The 16,153-nt window shown below is 52.3% G+C and overlaps 1 protein-coding gene across 1 annotated transcript; it reads left to right on the top strand.

The window, feature by feature from the left end:
• Window positions 1-8,752: 8,752 nt before the first annotated feature.
• LOC138063000 (olfactory receptor 12D1-like) lies at window positions 8,753-10,424 on the top strand. Its single transcript, XM_068922678.1, has 2 exons — window positions 8,753-9,659; window positions 10,282-10,424. Exons 1-2 carry the CDS (start codon window positions 8,753-8,755, stop codon window positions 10,422-10,424), a joined length of 1,050 nt encoding a protein of 349 aa, XP_068778779.1.
• Window positions 10,425-16,153: the final 5,729 nt, after the last annotated feature.

Below are 16,153 nucleotides of genomic sequence, written 5' to 3' on the forward strand. Positions count from 1 at the left end.
GTCCATCCGATGCTGCACAACTCGGGGTTCCCTGCCCGCTTTGCTGGACTTCTTACTCAGAGGGATGCACCTGTTTTGAGCCTGGAGGAAGTGACGCTTGAATATTAACCAGGAGGCCAGAGACCACATGCCTTCAGGGCAGAGGGCTCTATTGGGTGGGAGAGCAGACACAGGGGATTGCTCAGAGGAAGGTGCCTGCACTGAGAGGACCAAAGGGGAGTTGCCCCATGTGCCCCTTGCACTGTCAGCAGTCTTCTCTGACTCTCTGGCCGTGGCTCTGCTGCCTGGAGCTGTTCCTGTGCCTTGTCCCTGCCAGGCCTCACAGACCCCATGCCACCCTCTGTGCGCTCCGTTCTGCAGCACTCCAGTCCCCTCTGCCAATGGTGGAGCTTTGAGGTAGCTCCTGCTTTGACCTTCCTCTTGGAAGAGCCCCTCAGGAGATGTCCTGGCGGTGAGCTCAAGCTGTGAACAGCCCAGTCTCACATGGCACCCTCTGGATGGGAGAATGAACTTGCCCTGCCGGCGGTCACTCCTTCCACCCAGAGCTTCTCCCCACAGCATCAGGAGGAGTTTCCTGGGCAGGCTGAGTGCTGCCCTTCGCAGGCAGCAGCATCACTGCTCCAGACACACAGCATCCCTGCAGTGCCTGGACACTGCTCTGAATTGCAGCCCCATGCAGATATGTGTGCACATGCTGGCTTCCCATCCCTGAAGCTGTCCCCAGGAGGAGGAAGCGGTGATGCCTTGTGCCTCTGATGGTGGGGCAAGGAATCCCTGATCTGCAGCACCTCCTTCTCCTGCACCCCTGAGAAGCTGGGAGAGCCATCCTGACAGATTGGATCGGCCATGGGATGTGCCCGCTTTGAAGACCCGTCCAGGAACCCCAGCTGCCTGGCCATGCAGCCAGAGACTTACTGTGGTAAGGGCGGTGAAGATTACTTCCCCAATTAGCTCTCAGCTGTCCCCCCACTCCAGACTGCCCTTAACTTCTCTCTGAGGTGCTCACCTCATCTGGACACCTGCAGGCGGTGCCCCGAGCCCTGCTGCTCTTTGCAGAGGAGCTGCCCCTGGACTGAGCAGCTCTCTGCACAGCCTGCCAGGTCACCATGAGCTCTCCCAGTCCCAGGAGCCTGGTCCAGCTCAGCAGCAGAGGCACCGCCAAAGGCGTGACTTTCTCTGCCCCACAGGCTTTCTCGAGATGTCCCCAGGGGCTCCAGGGCTGACAGCTCCTGAAAGGCAGCAGGGTCCCTCCTGGGGAATGTACTTTCAACTAGGCTAAAGTAATCACCTACGTTCTCTTTCTAAACTGTGGAGAGAGACTAAATCCAGCAGTGCAACTTTTCCTACCGGAAGAGAGAGACATCTAAGAGAAGTGGATCTATCCCTCTCTGGAAGTCTCTCTATTGCTGTCACACAACTGCACAGGATGCCTTGACAGTGACGAGAAGGGAGTTCATTTACCCATCCTTCGGTTACTGATTCATCTGAGTCAACCTAGGCATGTAATCTCAGGTTAGACGCCCAAAGGCTGGATGGGGAGTCAGCTCCATCCCATGCACACCATGAACACAGAGCAGGCAGGAGCTCTCTTGCCTTTGGTTCTCCTGAGCACAAAATAGGGGTGCGCATGCAAGCGCCTTGCCAAGCTGGCTGTGTAATCAATGGAGATGGAAAGTAGGAGCGCCAACAGAAAGGCCTGGTGACACTTGAGGGGTGGTCCAAGACGCGAGCAAGCGTTTGCAAGCTCTGATGAAGCAGTTAGGAGAGACTCGCATCGTTTTGCAGCATCAGCTGGAGGCCAGGAAGGGAATATCCTTGGCTGCCTGATATCACACGAGATGCTCACATTTAGGACAACAAAACCTGTCACTACTCTTTAAGTGCAGGACTATGCAGCTGACGGAAGGAAGAGCTAGCTCTCTCTCTCGCCTCCCTCCATTTTATTTGCTAGATCTCCTTTTGTCACCTGTATGTCCCTATTTTTCAGACACCTCATTTAATTCAAAGGCAGCAACTCAATGTTATATGGCCTAAAAATAGTCTTCCAGCATCATGGCAGAGGCTGGGGATGTCTAGCACAACCACATGTGGCTGGCAAGGAGAACACAGGACGACCAGGAAAGCCATGTCCTTTTTGATGGGTGCTGGACAGATGCCCCAAGGCATCGCAGGTGGCTTAGTGCCTCTGTACCAGCGACTGCATCCCACAACTGCAGGGAGGCAAGGGGCATCCTGCCTACACCCAGGGCACTGCAGGAATGGGTGGCATGTCACATCACATTCTCCACTCGCGGGCCTACACTCTCGAACCCCGATGGTTCTCCTTTCTCCCCTGCCTGACAAGAGGAAGAGGGAATCCACTAACAGTGTTCACAGTGCAGCTGTGGTGGTGGAGTGCGTGCATGTTGTTGTTTTGGCTGTGATGTGTATTTGTGCATGCCTGCATGCACGTGTGCATGCAAGCATACGTTTGCGTTCCTGTGAGATCACATCTGGCTGCACGTGTGTATTGGCACCCACAAGTGTGCTTCTGCCCATGCCAATGAGTGCAGGCACGTGTAGCTGATTGGCAGGTGTAGCTGTGTGTGTGCCCATGAGTACACATGCTTGCGCTCATAGGCACAGTTCGGCACATGCCTGGGGGGATGTGCCTGTCTGCACACGCAATGTGGAGGGCTTGCATGTGTTTGAGCAAATGCAGGCACCTCCATGTGCATGAGTCTGTGCACGTTCATGCGCACAAGACTGCATACACGTGTGCATATGTGCACCCTTTTTTTTTTTTTGCATGGGCATCAGTGTGTGTGCCTGTGTGTGTATATTTGTGCATGTGATAACATGTCTTCATGTGAGTGCATGCAGTTGTGAGCGCACTCACATGTGTTTCCTTGTCTGCGTTTGTACGCTTGTGTGTGTCTGTTTGTGCGCTGGTGTGTACGTTTTTGGGCTCTAGTGTGTGAGACTCTGTGTGAATGCACAAGGGTATGTTAACAGCAGTGACAAATCTTTCTCACTGTGTGTCTTTGACCCCATCACCTCTCCCCTCCGCAGTCCCTGCCCACCCAGGCTCCCGTTGGGATCCACGACCATCAGCTCAGGATGAATTTCCTCTTACCTGTGCCCTCACTCTTCAGATGGCAACTCCGGCCTCTGCCTTTTCTGCACATTGCTGCTGTGGACATTGGCCACAGTGCTTTCTCCTGATGCCACCTGAAGAAATGGGAGTCCCATGCATCAAAGGGCTGGCTTTCAGCAAAGGAAGAGAGACCCTCAAACAGCAGAGACATGAGACTGTTCCGCAAAACACAGCCTCCAGAGCTGACTGCTGGCAGGGACACTGCAGTCACAGTGGAGAACCAGGAGCATCACCTCATCTCCGGTTCCTGAGGAGTGTCAGAGCCTGGCCAGGGGTTCACTGCTCTTCCTAACTGGCAGGTCCGGACAGATGAGCCCAGTGACCCCTTCTTAACATAGGCTGCAACCCCAGCATGAGTGCTCAGCTCTGTCCTGCCCCTTGCCTGGAGCCTCTCTGCCAGCAGGGTTCGCTCCTGAGTCAGGAGAGGCACAACTGCAGCAGCCTGCTGCTACTGCCAAGGAGCTCGTTGACTGTAAGCTCAGAAGGAATGATGTCCTCTCCCAGCAGCGCCTAGCAGTCACATCTCTGTGCTGAAGAAGGCCAAGGAAGGGCTTTGGCTGTGTTTCATGGGACAGCAGAAGTGAAGAGTACATTCTTGAAACACAGAGTAACTGCATCTTTTGAAGCAAGTTCCCAAAGCAGTAAGGGAATGCTCAGATGAAGGCAGCCAAGAAGAAGTCAAAACCCCCTCCCCTTGGAGGTCAAGCCTGTGCAGATGAGGGGCGAGGTGAGAGGCTAACCTGAGCCATAACTGCAAAGCAGAAAGCTTCATCTGCTGCCTGAAGTCTAAGCCCTAAGAAGAAGGCCTACAGCCCTATGAGCCAGCTGCCTCCCTCAAACCCCAGAGCCTTTGCGGCATCTTCCAGGCCTAGCTTGAAGCTGGTTGACCAGTTGTTCCTTCACTCTGGGGCCTTCATGTCACTGGGGGCTGAGAAAGAATCCCCGGCCCCAGGCTGATTAGTGCTCCAAGGCACCTGTGGGGGGCTGGCCGGCCCACCGGGACTCATGAGCTTTTCTCCAGACACTCAGGGAAGGGGATTCCCTGTGCGGTGCCCATTTCCACTGACATATCCCTCCTCCCTGACCTGCCACATGGGGAAAGGTGCAGCAGACCAGTGAATGGGAGCTCTGAGGTTGGCTGCCCCAGGGCAGAGCATGCAGTGCAGCACAGAGAGGAGGTCAGTGCTGCACCCCCTCACCTGTTGGGACTGGGGGAAATGGCTACTCAGTGGCCACTGGGGCCAAGGCATGGGAGCAGCACTGCATCAAAACAGGAGAGAGTCCCCAGCTCTACCCCCTCCAGCAGAGCAACACCATGTCTGCCCCAGGCCCAGCTGCACATGATTGCCCTCCCAGGGGCCAGCTGAGACTGGGATGGGAGAGCAGTACCACATCGACCCCTTGGAGAGCAACCCATAAGGATTTGTACTGAAAATTCAAGATCAAGTGAGCTTTTGCCCTTCTGCTCCACAGGAAGTTTCTGTCCTCCCTGAGGACACCTGTGTTATGGTTTGACAGGTGTACCGCCCCAGTCAAACTCCCCACCTGAGGCTGACCTCTGCCTAATGCACCCCAGGATCCCATTGGCCTTCTTGGCCACAAGGCCACATTGCTGCCTCATGGTCAACTTGTTGTCCACCAGCACTCCCAGGTCCTTCTCGGCAGAGCTGCTTTCCAGCAGGTCAACCCCCAGCCTGTACTGCTGCATGGGGTTATTCCTCCCCAAGTGCAGGACCCTGCCCTTGCCTTTGTTGGATTTCAGGCGGTTCCTCTCCGCCCAGCTCTCCAGCCTGTCCAGGTCCCCCTGAATGGCAGCACAGCCTTCTGGTGTGTCAGCCACTCCCCCCAGTTTAGTATCATCAGCAAACTTGCTGAGGGTGCACTCTGTCCCTTCCTCCAGGTCCTTGAGGAATACACTGAACAAGACTGGACCCAGGACTGACCCCTGGGGGACACCACTAGCTACGGGCCTCCAACTAGACTCTGCGCCATTCACCACAACCCTCTGAGCTCGGCCATCCAGCCAGTTCTCCATCCACCTCACTGTCCACTCATCCAGCCCACACTTCCTGAGCTTACCTAGGAGGATGTGATGGGAGACAGTGTCAAAAGCCTTGCTGAAGTCCAGGAAGACAACATCCGCTGCTCTCCCCTCATCTACCCAGCCACTCATTCCATCCTAGAAGGCTATCAGATTGGTCAAGCATGATTTCCCTTTGGTGAATCCCTGCTGACTACTCCTGATCACCTTCTTGTCCTCCACATGCTTAGTGATGACCTCCAGGAGGAGCTGCTCCATCCCCTTTCCAGGGATGGAGGTGAGGCTGACAGGCCTGTAGTTTCCTGGCTCCTCCTTCTTGCCCTTTTGGAAGACTGGAGTGACACTGGCTTTCTTCCAGGCCTCAGGCACCTCTCCTGGTCTCCAGGATCTTTCAGAGATGATGGAGAATGCCAGCTCTCTCAGCACTCGTGGATGAATCCCGTCGGGACCCATGGACTTGTGGGTGTCAAGTTTGGACAGAAGATCTCTAACCCGATCCTCCTCCACCAAGGGAGAGTCTTCCTTTCTCCAGACTTTCTCTCTTGTCCCCAGGGTCTGGAGTTCCTGAGGGCTGGCCTTAGCAGTCAAGACTGAAGCAAAGGCAGCATTCAATAACTCTGCCTTCTCTGTAGTCTTCGTCACCAGGGCACCTGCCCCATTCAGCAGCGGGCCCACATTTTCCCGAGTCTTCCTTTTGCTATAGGTGTATTTGTAGAAGCCCTTCTTGTTGTCCTTGACATCCCTTGCCAGATTTGATTCCAAATGGGCCTTAGCCTTCCTTGTCGCATCCCTGCACACTCTGACAATGTCCCTGTATTCCTCCCAAGTGGCCTGTCCCCTTTTCGACTTTCTGTAGACTTCCTTCTGCTGTTGGAGTTTTGCCAGGAGCTCCTTGCTCATCCATGCAGGTCTCCTGCCCGCTTTGCTCGACTTCCTACTCAGAGGGATGCACCTGTCTTGAGCCTGGAGGAGGTGATGCTTGAATATTAAGCAGCTCTCCTGGAGCCCTCTTCCTTCTAGGGCTCTACCCCAGGAGATTCCCCTAAGTAGGTCCCTCAAGAGGCCAAAGTTAGCTCTCCTCAAGTCCAGGGTTGTGATCTTACTTATTGCCTTGCTTCCTCCTGGTAGGATCCTGAACTCCACCATCTCATGCTCACTGCAGCCAAGGCTGCCCCCAACCTTCTCGTCTCCAACCAAACCTTCTTGGTTCGTTAGTACAAGGTCTAGCATTGCACCTCTCCTTGTTGGTGTCTCCACCACCTGGGTCAAGAAATTATCATCAATCCTCTGCTGGGGTTCCCAGCATCTAAAGTGATGTAATACTATCTGGCCTCATTTTGTCCTTCCTGTCGTAGCTCCAAGAACAGGCATTTGAAGCAATACCTTACCGAGTCTGAATGCCTTTCTGAGTGTTCTGCTGCTGTTTTCCAGAAAACGCGGAGGAATTTGGCAACTTGTCAACCCCATGAGCCTTTTCCTAGCCCCGCTGGCTGCCAGCACCACAGGGACAGCTCCAGTTCAAAAGCCTGGGGCTCCCTGCCCAAAATCAAAAGCCCCACCAGCCTAAGGGCTGCTGAGAAATCAAAGACCCCGACTGAAAGGGAGACGGGCTGGGAGGAGGCGGTGTCCCACCAACCAGCATGGGCCCAGCCACAGACTGCCTCCAGTAGCCTGCAGACAGCCAGGAGGCCAGGCAGAATGAGGGCTCTGACAGGCCAAGGCAGGGCGGAAGGATGCCAGGCAGGACTTCCTCAGTCCAAAGAGTTTCTCCGCTCGGCTCTACACTGGCCTCCTTCCCCACAGCCTCTCTCTCTTCCTGGTACAACTGCTAAATGTTAGTGCATGCAACGAGAACACCTTGAGGCCAGCCACATGCCTGGGCCTTTGAGAGCTTCCACAAAGTGCTCTGTAGGCACAGAAGGAAGGCTCTGCTTCCCCCACACCTTCTCCACGTCCCCTTGCCCTTCAGTGTCCAGCAGCACCAGAGTGTGTCCAGGCTGGCAAGGGTGAGGAGCACACCACATCCGGATATGTTTGGTGTGGGACTGCATGGTGAAGGCCAGGGAGAAACCTGCTGGGAGGATGCAAGGGGCTCAGCAGTGTTAGACACAAAGCGGGAAAACCAAGGCACCTTGGCTGCGCGGGGCTGTGACCTGTGCAGCTCACCACCTCTCTCACCCATCCTCTCCTAAGCCAGCCTGTTCATGAAGTGGGACTTGCCAGTGCAGTACACTCCTGCCATGGCCACCACCACCACAGTCTGAGTGAACTCTGACAGCACCTGCAGGCTCTTCTGCTGCACCCCCAGCCCCCGCCTCTGTCTGTTTTCCATCAGGCGGATGGACACTTCTACACAGATTTCAGATGCCATTGCTCATGGCAAACACAGCTTGCAGAGGGGACAGTGAGACAGGTATTTGAGGCCTTCAAAATCATCATCGTTTGCCATCTCCATCTTTAGAAGTTTGTTCTTTTTTTTTTAAAGGCATTTTAACATCTTTATTGACTCTAAAGGCAGCCAAAGATGTTAAGGCAGAGGCAGGGTTCAGCTCTGCAGTTGTATCCGGTCAAATGAAGCCAGGATACTTATTCACTCTATGACGCTTGGGCATTTCAGAGAGATGTAAAAAAACTTCTTGGCAAATTCCCCATTAAAACTGTTAGTCTTCCTGAGAATTATCTGCTCTAACCTTGCAGAGTTCAATAAATGTCTTTTTGATTCTACAGCTTCCTCCTGCTTATGAGAGCTTGCTGTAGAAAAGAGTCACTAATCAGTTCAGCTCCCCACAACATCATTAGCACATTCTGTGTCCCTGAAATGCTATGCCTTGATGTTTTCCCAACGGAAGCCCCATAAGGTTCAGAGGCTTGGTCCCAAGGGGAGTTTTCAGAGAGACGGAACTTTTCCTGTGCTGGAAAGAAATGTGATTGTTTCGGTGACAGGGAGTACTATGGAAAGGCTTTCTGACTCCACTGAACAACCAGAATGAATCCTCTTGGAAAGCTGGGTATTATATGTGATCCAGTAGGCTACTATAATTCTTTCAGCTTTAGGAGAGAGACAGTTTATTCAGCTAGGAACTGGAATGAAGAAAACATATGAGAGAACCCTTCTTTGATTTAAAAAAGGAAAACCTGCAGGATTTCAGAGTGATCTTCACGTAAACATTAGGTAACCTACCTTCTTTCCTCCCTCCTTCCCTCCCTCCCTCTCTTCCTTCCTTCCTTCTGTCCTTCCTCCATCCTGCCCTCCCTCCCTGCCTCATAATTTTCTTTTCTCGCTGTTCTCAAACACGCCGTTCCTTTCAGTAAGCTGGTACACAGGCGGCAGTTCTGGCGTCAGTACTGGCCATCTAGGTTACAACAGTTTCCAGTGTTTGCTGAAATAGCTGGGGTGGGAAATCAAGGCATTCTTTCATGTCACTTTCCAGACTCAGCAGCTGATCTTTTCCATTCATGCGGCAGCATCAGCTGAGGATGCACCTTACGGAAGAGGACTCTGGGGAATGGAAATAGCAGCTCAGGACAGAAAGAGAGGACGTTTCTGCTAAGTTATTCTCTCTTTCCCGGCAGGGATGGATAACCAGACCGAGGTGAGGAAGTTCATCCTCCTCGGTCTGAGCAATCTTCAAGGGCTGCAGCAATTCCTGTTCATGCTATTCTTACTGCTCTACCTGTCTAGCCTGCTGGGGAATACGGCAATCATGGTTGTGGTGATACGTGAAGCCCGGCTACATACCCCCATGTACTTTTTCCTCTGCAACCTCTCCTGCCTGGATATCTTCTACTCCACAGTTACTGTGCCCAAGATGCTGGCTGGGCTCCTCTCGGGGCACCAGGGTATTTCTTACCCTGGCTGCCTCAGCCAGCTCCACTTCTTCCACTTCCTGGGCAGCAGCGAAGCTTTGCTCCTGGCTGTCATGGCCTATGACCGCTATGTGGCCATCTGCAGCCCCCTGCGCTACACCCTGATCATGAGCCCGCGGGCCTGCCTGCTGCTGGCTGCAGCCGCTTGGGCTACTGGCTTCCTCCATGCTCTGATGCACACACTCATGACCTCCCAGCTCCATTTCTGTGGCCCCAACCACATCCACCACTACTTCTGCGACATCAAGCCCCTGGTGAGACTGGCCTGCAATAGCAACCAGATCAACCTGAGCCTGCTCAGCATCGTCACGGGGAGTATTGTGATAGGCCCCTTTGTCTTTACGCTCTTTTCTTACCTGTACATTTTTTCCTTCCTCCGGCTGAAAGTCCAGTCCAAGGAGGGAAGGAGGAAATCCTTGTCCACTTGCATCTCCCATCTCACAGTAGTGGCCTTACTCTATGTCCCTGTTATTTTTAACTACGTGCCACCTTCCTCACGGAATGCACCCAGGCGGGACATGATAGCCACCCTTATGTATAATGTTGTCACATCCGTCCTCAATCCTTTGGTCTACACCCTGAGGAACGTGGAGGTGAAACAGGCTCTAAAGAGAAGACTTTTCTCCAGAGAGTTGATACTTCAATAAAAACATCTTCCTTCGACTTATTTACCTTCTAACGTCACTTGATACTTTTCTTTTTTTCTTTTTTTTTTCTTTCTTTTAGGCAGCTGAATCCCACCCGCAGTCAGAGCTGTCAAGAGAAGTCAGGCCATGACTCATCTTATCCTAAAGCCGATAGGCAAGGAGGGATTCAGTTGTTGCCGTGTGATTCAGTTGGCCACGTACAGGCATGTCTGTCTTGCCACTTGAAATACTCTGGGTATCTCAGCTGGTGTCTCTCTGCTGCCCCAGGAAGGCATAGGTCTCCTGTAGGCCCTGCACCAGATCTCCCAGCCCTGTATGGAGGTCAGAGATCCTCGGGCCTCTGACATGGTGCTAGGCACCTTTGTGTAGGCAACTGAATTCCACCGCCATTGCCTAGGTCCCCAGTGGTTAAACCTGCTGTTCAGGCTCTTGTCTCACAGGGAAGAATGGGCATTTGGAACCCCAAATTTAGTGTCCTGGTCTCAAGTTGAATCTCTCCCTTCATCTCCAATTGACTGGGAATGGTGGATTCCATTTGAAGAAAGGTTCCAGAGCCGATCCTTAGGGCTTAAAGGGGAGGGAAGCTTGGGTGATGGGCACTAAGAGTAATAGTTGGAGTGATCTCTTGATTCTCACCTGTCCTACAGGTTTTTTCCCCCGTATTCATAAACTTCACAAACATGCCAGCTATGTTGCACATAACACTTATGTGCTCAACACGTTCCGGGTCTAGAGTCCTACCATGGGCCTTAAAAAGGCTGCCTTTAGTATTGTTCTTATTATCGTTTTTACAGACTTACATAAGAAGGATGATGACGATAAACGTTTCTGTTAGGGCCTGAGGTAATCCCTCAGTGCAAAAGTTTCATGCCATGTACTTGAAGGTGTCCAAAGAGATTCCTACTCTCCTAAACAACGCTCCAGACTGCATACTGTAAGAGACGGTCTCCCAAGGGTCCTGATCTCCTGCTCCCGTATGACCACTCTTTGAGCCCGAGACCATTTCAGTGTTTTTAGGTCTTTAAGAGTTCATATTTGTCTAGAGCTGGCCAAAACCAAATGTGAGTGCTTCCTTGCAATCCACCACTCTGCAGGTGTGCGGTATCCTTCAGCAGCAGCAATGACTCGGGACAGTTCGTCTGTGAAATCCCCTTACTGTCTTGCTCCGATTCATACTCTGGGGAAAACGGGCTTCTTGGTTTGGTGACTAGAGACATGGCCTCTTTTCTAGTCATAACAGTGTCACAGTGGTTAAGACCTTCACGGTGGTTCTACGAATACCTTCTACAGGAGGGCGGCATGATTTCTTGTTGTCTGCCTTCCTGCTGCCTCCTTCCTTGTTTGCACTGCCGCACTCACCTACGCAAAACCTGCAGCTACTGCCTCATCTAGCTCTACTAGCCACTAACCTCACAGGAGCTCTTGGTTTGTTTGTGTCTTTGTTTGTTACTGGGATCAATGCAGTCATTGATTAATGCAGTCATCTACAACAAGAGCCAAAAGGAGATCCAGTGTTTTCTCAGGAAGTCGTTTGCAAGAGCTGGGTTAAGGTCACCAAGAAGCAGCTTCCTGTCTTCTCCCCTTTCCTGCTGTTTTCTTACTGTTCAACCTTAGCTAGTGTCTCTGTTTTCTTCAGAATAGAGTTTATGGAAAAGCAGATGACACTGTGCCCAGAGCTGCCCAGTAACTCCTCTGCATACAGTTTATGTGGCTTGTTAACACTTACAGCAGATATGGGCCAAACGCTGGACTAAACGGTAAGTCGATGTGTTTGAAGGCTAGTCACCACCCATACAAAGGACAGCTGAACAGTGACGGCAGAGGAATCCCAGTAACCTAATCAGCGCAAAGGAGCACTCTGACTCGGATGCTCCCAGGACCATCACAGGAGAGCAATTAGCCCATTGTCGCTGGTGCCTTGGAGAGTGCGTAGCCTCCAAGATGAGTCCACGTGAGTGACTCTCCTTGAAAGCCTTGTGGACTGAAGGGGTTATTGCCTAAAGGCCTATAGGATTTACTAGGGGACGTGAGACAAGAGCATGTGAAACTGTGTACCAGTTTTAAGGGGACTTAAGGAATATGTGAGACTTTAAGGGATCTTTAGGAGAAGGACCAAAGGTGGGGAAAGGGAGGTATTGGAGTGGGTGGATTGGAGTTTAGAAAGGACTTGGCCGAGTGTGAACAGGTCAGTATGTTTGTCTAGCCCTGCCCCGCACCTGAGCAACCCCACCTAGCCGACTGAGTGAAAGAAAACATCAGAGGAGTGTCCCACTTATTCTACAGAGTAGATTCCCACTTATTCTCCTCTCATGTCTCGTCTCAGTGTCACACTAGAGCCAACCTCCACAGGGTCTTCTTTCCCAGCTGATTCCACCAAGCCTATTCCCTTGGCTGTGGTTTTACTGGATGGTAGATAGGGACAGGGAGAAGCTTGCTCCTCCATTCCTGAGCCCATAGGAAGCTTCATGAGCCCATCTCCATCATTCTAAACAGATGATGTGGCATGTGGCTATTCTTTAAACACCTGTGTCCCTCCAGCCTGCCCCTCCCCTTCCCTCTCACCTCCCTATGTGCTTTCTCTCCAGCACCCCATACGGCCTGCCCTTCCTCTGCCTCCCAGGCCACAAACACCTTCCAGCTAGCCTTACAAGATGCCTGGATGGATAGGGGCTCTGAGGGAGCAGCTCAGTCCTTAGGCTCCAAGCATCAGCACACGCTTTGGGCTGTGTGCCTAGTGGGACTGGGGAAAGCTTGTGGGTTCTGCTGGAGTGTTGGGCTTGGGCTTTGTGCTTGGGCTTTGGGGTGCGAGCTAGATTTGAGGAATAGGGCTTTGGCTTTGAGTGGGGCTGAGGGCTCGAGCCTGCCCTAGGCCTTCAGGGCAGGGGATCGGGGCATGGCATTAGCTTCAGGCACAGGCCAAAAGGAGATGAAGCTTGCCTGAGTCTGAGGAAACGCCATCTCATTTGGTGAGTGCTACACAGTTCTTCTCTTTTAGAATAGGCTTGGAGGGACTCAGGCATTTCCCTAGCCCTTTGCATGAGAAAAGTCCTGTGCAGCCGCTGCCACCAAACTCTCTACCTTTCACTCTCCAGACCCTGCAACATTCCTAGATGGCGTCAGATCAAAGGGGGACCTTTGCGGTCACAAGCACGCTTGCCATGTCTTTTAGACGCTCTCAGGATTTGCATTAGTGATCACTGTCTTTGGCACCTGCTTTCTGAAAAGGAAGTTTCTTAGCACGCCTCTCTCCCTTTCTCTTCTCTTGTCATCTTCTGCAGTTCCTCAGCTCTTGCATCTCATTCCACATCCTCCTTGGTTTCTCAACAGATGCAGCATCTCTTTTGCCGCCTTCTTGCTGGGGCTCTGTGGGGAGAGGGGAGCTGTCATTCTGATGCAGCATGTCCCACCGTTACCCCAGAGCATGTCAGAGAGGCACTGCAGGGACCTGCCCTCCCTTTCTCCACCCCAGTTGTGCAGGGTGGAATTGGGGTGGAGAAAGGGAGGTGCAAGGGCACCAAAAAGTTGGGCCCAAACTCAGAAAGAATGGCACACAAGGCAAAAAAAAAAGGGTTCAGAACAGAGGATGGCGGGTCTTCTGACTGTACATGCCTACAGATGGTAGTGGTGCTGGTTTGCATCAGTTATTTCTCAAGGCTCCAATCTGATGGGCAGGCATCAAACCTTAGCAGTAAGAGCTAGCAGCAGTAGCTTCTGGTAGCTATTCTGTCCCCTCTTTAACAGCACTTCCAACGTGGTCTTTCACAGCATCCCTGTAGCCATGAACCTCAAGAAATGGAGCGCGGGACAAATGCAAAGTCTTGTGCCTGGTATGGGCTTACCCCTGCAGCAGTGCAGGCTGGGGACTGAGTGCCTGGGGGACAGCTCTGCTGACCAGACCCTGCGGGGCTGGTAGAGAGGCGGGAGCATCGGCCAGCAGCGTGCCCTAGCAGGGACAAAGGCTAGCAGCACACAGGGCTGTAGGAATAGGAACAAAGCTGGTAGAGCAAGGGAGGAGATGGCTCGCCTTTACCAGGCGTGCATTAGACAACATGTGGAGGGCTGCATCCCGTTTTGGCTGCCGGCAGTATAAGAAAACGACTGACATACTAGAGCAAGTCCAGCACCTTCCCTTCCCTCCACTTTACCTGCTCAAATAATAAACAAGGCTGCCATTCCGATTCTCTCACCCCTTCACTTAGGCCAGCAGCACCTTTTCTCAGAACAAAGGCTCTTTTCCTGTCACCTTGGCTACTTTCATCAGCAAGGGCTCCAGCCAGCAGTGTCTTGCCGGTTCCTGGAAAGGGGACCATACAAGAGACAGCCTCTGCAATTAAAACAAGAAAAAAATTCAAAGAAGAAGAAGAGAGAGATTTCCGTAGGGCAAAAATACGGACAAGTGGCCCCATCCCCAAAACAACAACCCTTCCCTCCTAACCAAAACACTTACATCTAAGATAGCAGTAAGAGCTCAAGGGTGAGAACAAATCCAAGTAGGTGCAAGTTTTGTCTTCCTACACAATCCCACAAGACAGTAAACTACGGGAAAGAGAGAACTCAGCTGCATAAACTCTCCACGAGAGTGTTATGCCTTGGCCGGACACTTGCAACACCACTGATATACTAACAGAGATAACAGCAGAACAGGGGAGCCAAACAAGAGCAAATTTCAGCACCAACTCTGAGAGTGGACTAATGCAAGTCCGCTGTAGCTGGTCTGTTCTTCTTTGACACACTGCATATGCTTGCTTTCACAGGAGGAAAGACTTGCCAGGAAAGCCTGTCCTCCTGCTTTTCATTCTCTGTGTTACATTCTTGGAATTTGCGTCTCCCAGAATTTGCTGGCAACAGCTGAGGACGTAGTCTAAAGCTGGGAGGAGGGGAGGGAAAGGTATTTTGCATTTCCAGATAGTATCTAAACATCAACTAGAAAAGCTATGGCACCATGGTTAAGAAGAGAAAGGCAGTGAACAAAAAGGCAAACCTTGTAAGGATTGTCTTTCCAATATTGGCAATACTTCTAAAGCTGTGAAGAGAAAGGACTTAAAGTCACATTTCAACAGACTGTGAGTTCAGTTTTGCTGATCCAGAAGAAAGAAAGCTAACCATTAAATCTATAGGCAACTCTCGTGTGAAGTAGAATTCGAGGTGAGTGCAATATGTTAATTATTGTCCTCAGGTAAATTGTCCTCAGATAAAAGAAGCCTGAGGGCTTGCTTTCTTCCCCTTTGCCCTTACTCTGCTCAAACATCTGGGAAGTGGAGGAGCTTGCCAGGCAGTGCAGTAGGGGCTGCTGTGGGTCCCGCGGGAGGTGACCTCTGGTGAGGACGATGCAGCAAACCCGCAGGCCATGAGTAGCAGGTTGGCCCCTCGGGGCACGGGGAGGCTGCTGCTGGTGGAAGCAGTGCTGCCCCCACAGATTATCCTGCAGCCCGTGGAGTCCTTGCTCCTGTTGAACATAGGAGGTAAGGTTTTAAACGCTGTACCCTTGATGGGCCCTGCCAATGCAGCTTCAGAGCAGCGCTTGCAGGCAGCATTTCAGCCAGGAGAAGGTCTGGTCACTGGGGCAGGTGATGTTTTGTGAGCCAAGGGGAAGCTGAAGGGTTATGTTATTGCTCTATTATGTTGATGTTCTGTTACTTTCAAGTGTGCAAGAATCACAGTCCTGCCCACATTCTCTTTCAGAAATGATGCTGCCTAGAGACTCTCTTTGGCCTTTTCCCGGAGGGACATGTTGCGTGATCTCATGTGCCGCTAGGGAAGGCATGCGCCACAGAAACAGTGTACGTGTCAGAGCTGGTGGGCAAGTTGCAGCTGAAGCGTTTGTGACCTTAGGGAGCAAGATCAGTCCACCAGTGCCCAGGACACCTGCCTTCTCGGCGCTTCTCCTGCAAGTGCCTCTGAGCGCGGCTGCACTTGCCAGGCCAAACAGCTGCTCTCATCCAGTGGCTCCCAAGGCCTCCAGGCTCTGGCTGGCGAGGCCGAGAGTTTTGCCTCAAGTAGCTGCTGAAGGTGGGATTGCCCTGCAGGGCTAGGGATGAAAGCTCTGTTTTCCTGAAATTGCAGGGACACGGTACCCCTTTCCCATCTGTGCGGAGCAGGGTGCTCTAGCCGGGTGGGTCCGTCTGCCTGGCGGTACAAAGGAGTCCCTGATGTGTGTGCGCTGCAGATGAGATGAATCAATCAGGCAGTCACCAAAGGAAGAAGGGCTTCAGAGAAACCACGCAGCAGAGTCAGTGACCTGCACCAAGGCTCGAGGAGGCAACTGCAGCACAACCCCAGCTTCAGCTTTAAAGCTTGTCACACCTCGTAATGGCACCAAGAGCTTGAAAACTTGACCTGAATGGAACTGAGAAAGGGCTGCCTAAATTATCAGAGAGCCTGCAGTGCTTTCTGGGGGTTCTCTGTGGAACTACAGCAAGGAACTGCTGTTGGGGAAGGTACTGACAGATGCCCTTCCTGTCT

This window comes from Struthio camelus, chromosome 31, assembly GCF_040807025.1.
Source record: "Struthio camelus isolate bStrCam1 chromosome 31, bStrCam1.hap1, whole genome shotgun sequence".
NCBI classification, from domain to species: domain Eukaryota; kingdom Metazoa; phylum Chordata; class Aves; order Struthioniformes; family Struthionidae; genus Struthio; species Struthio camelus.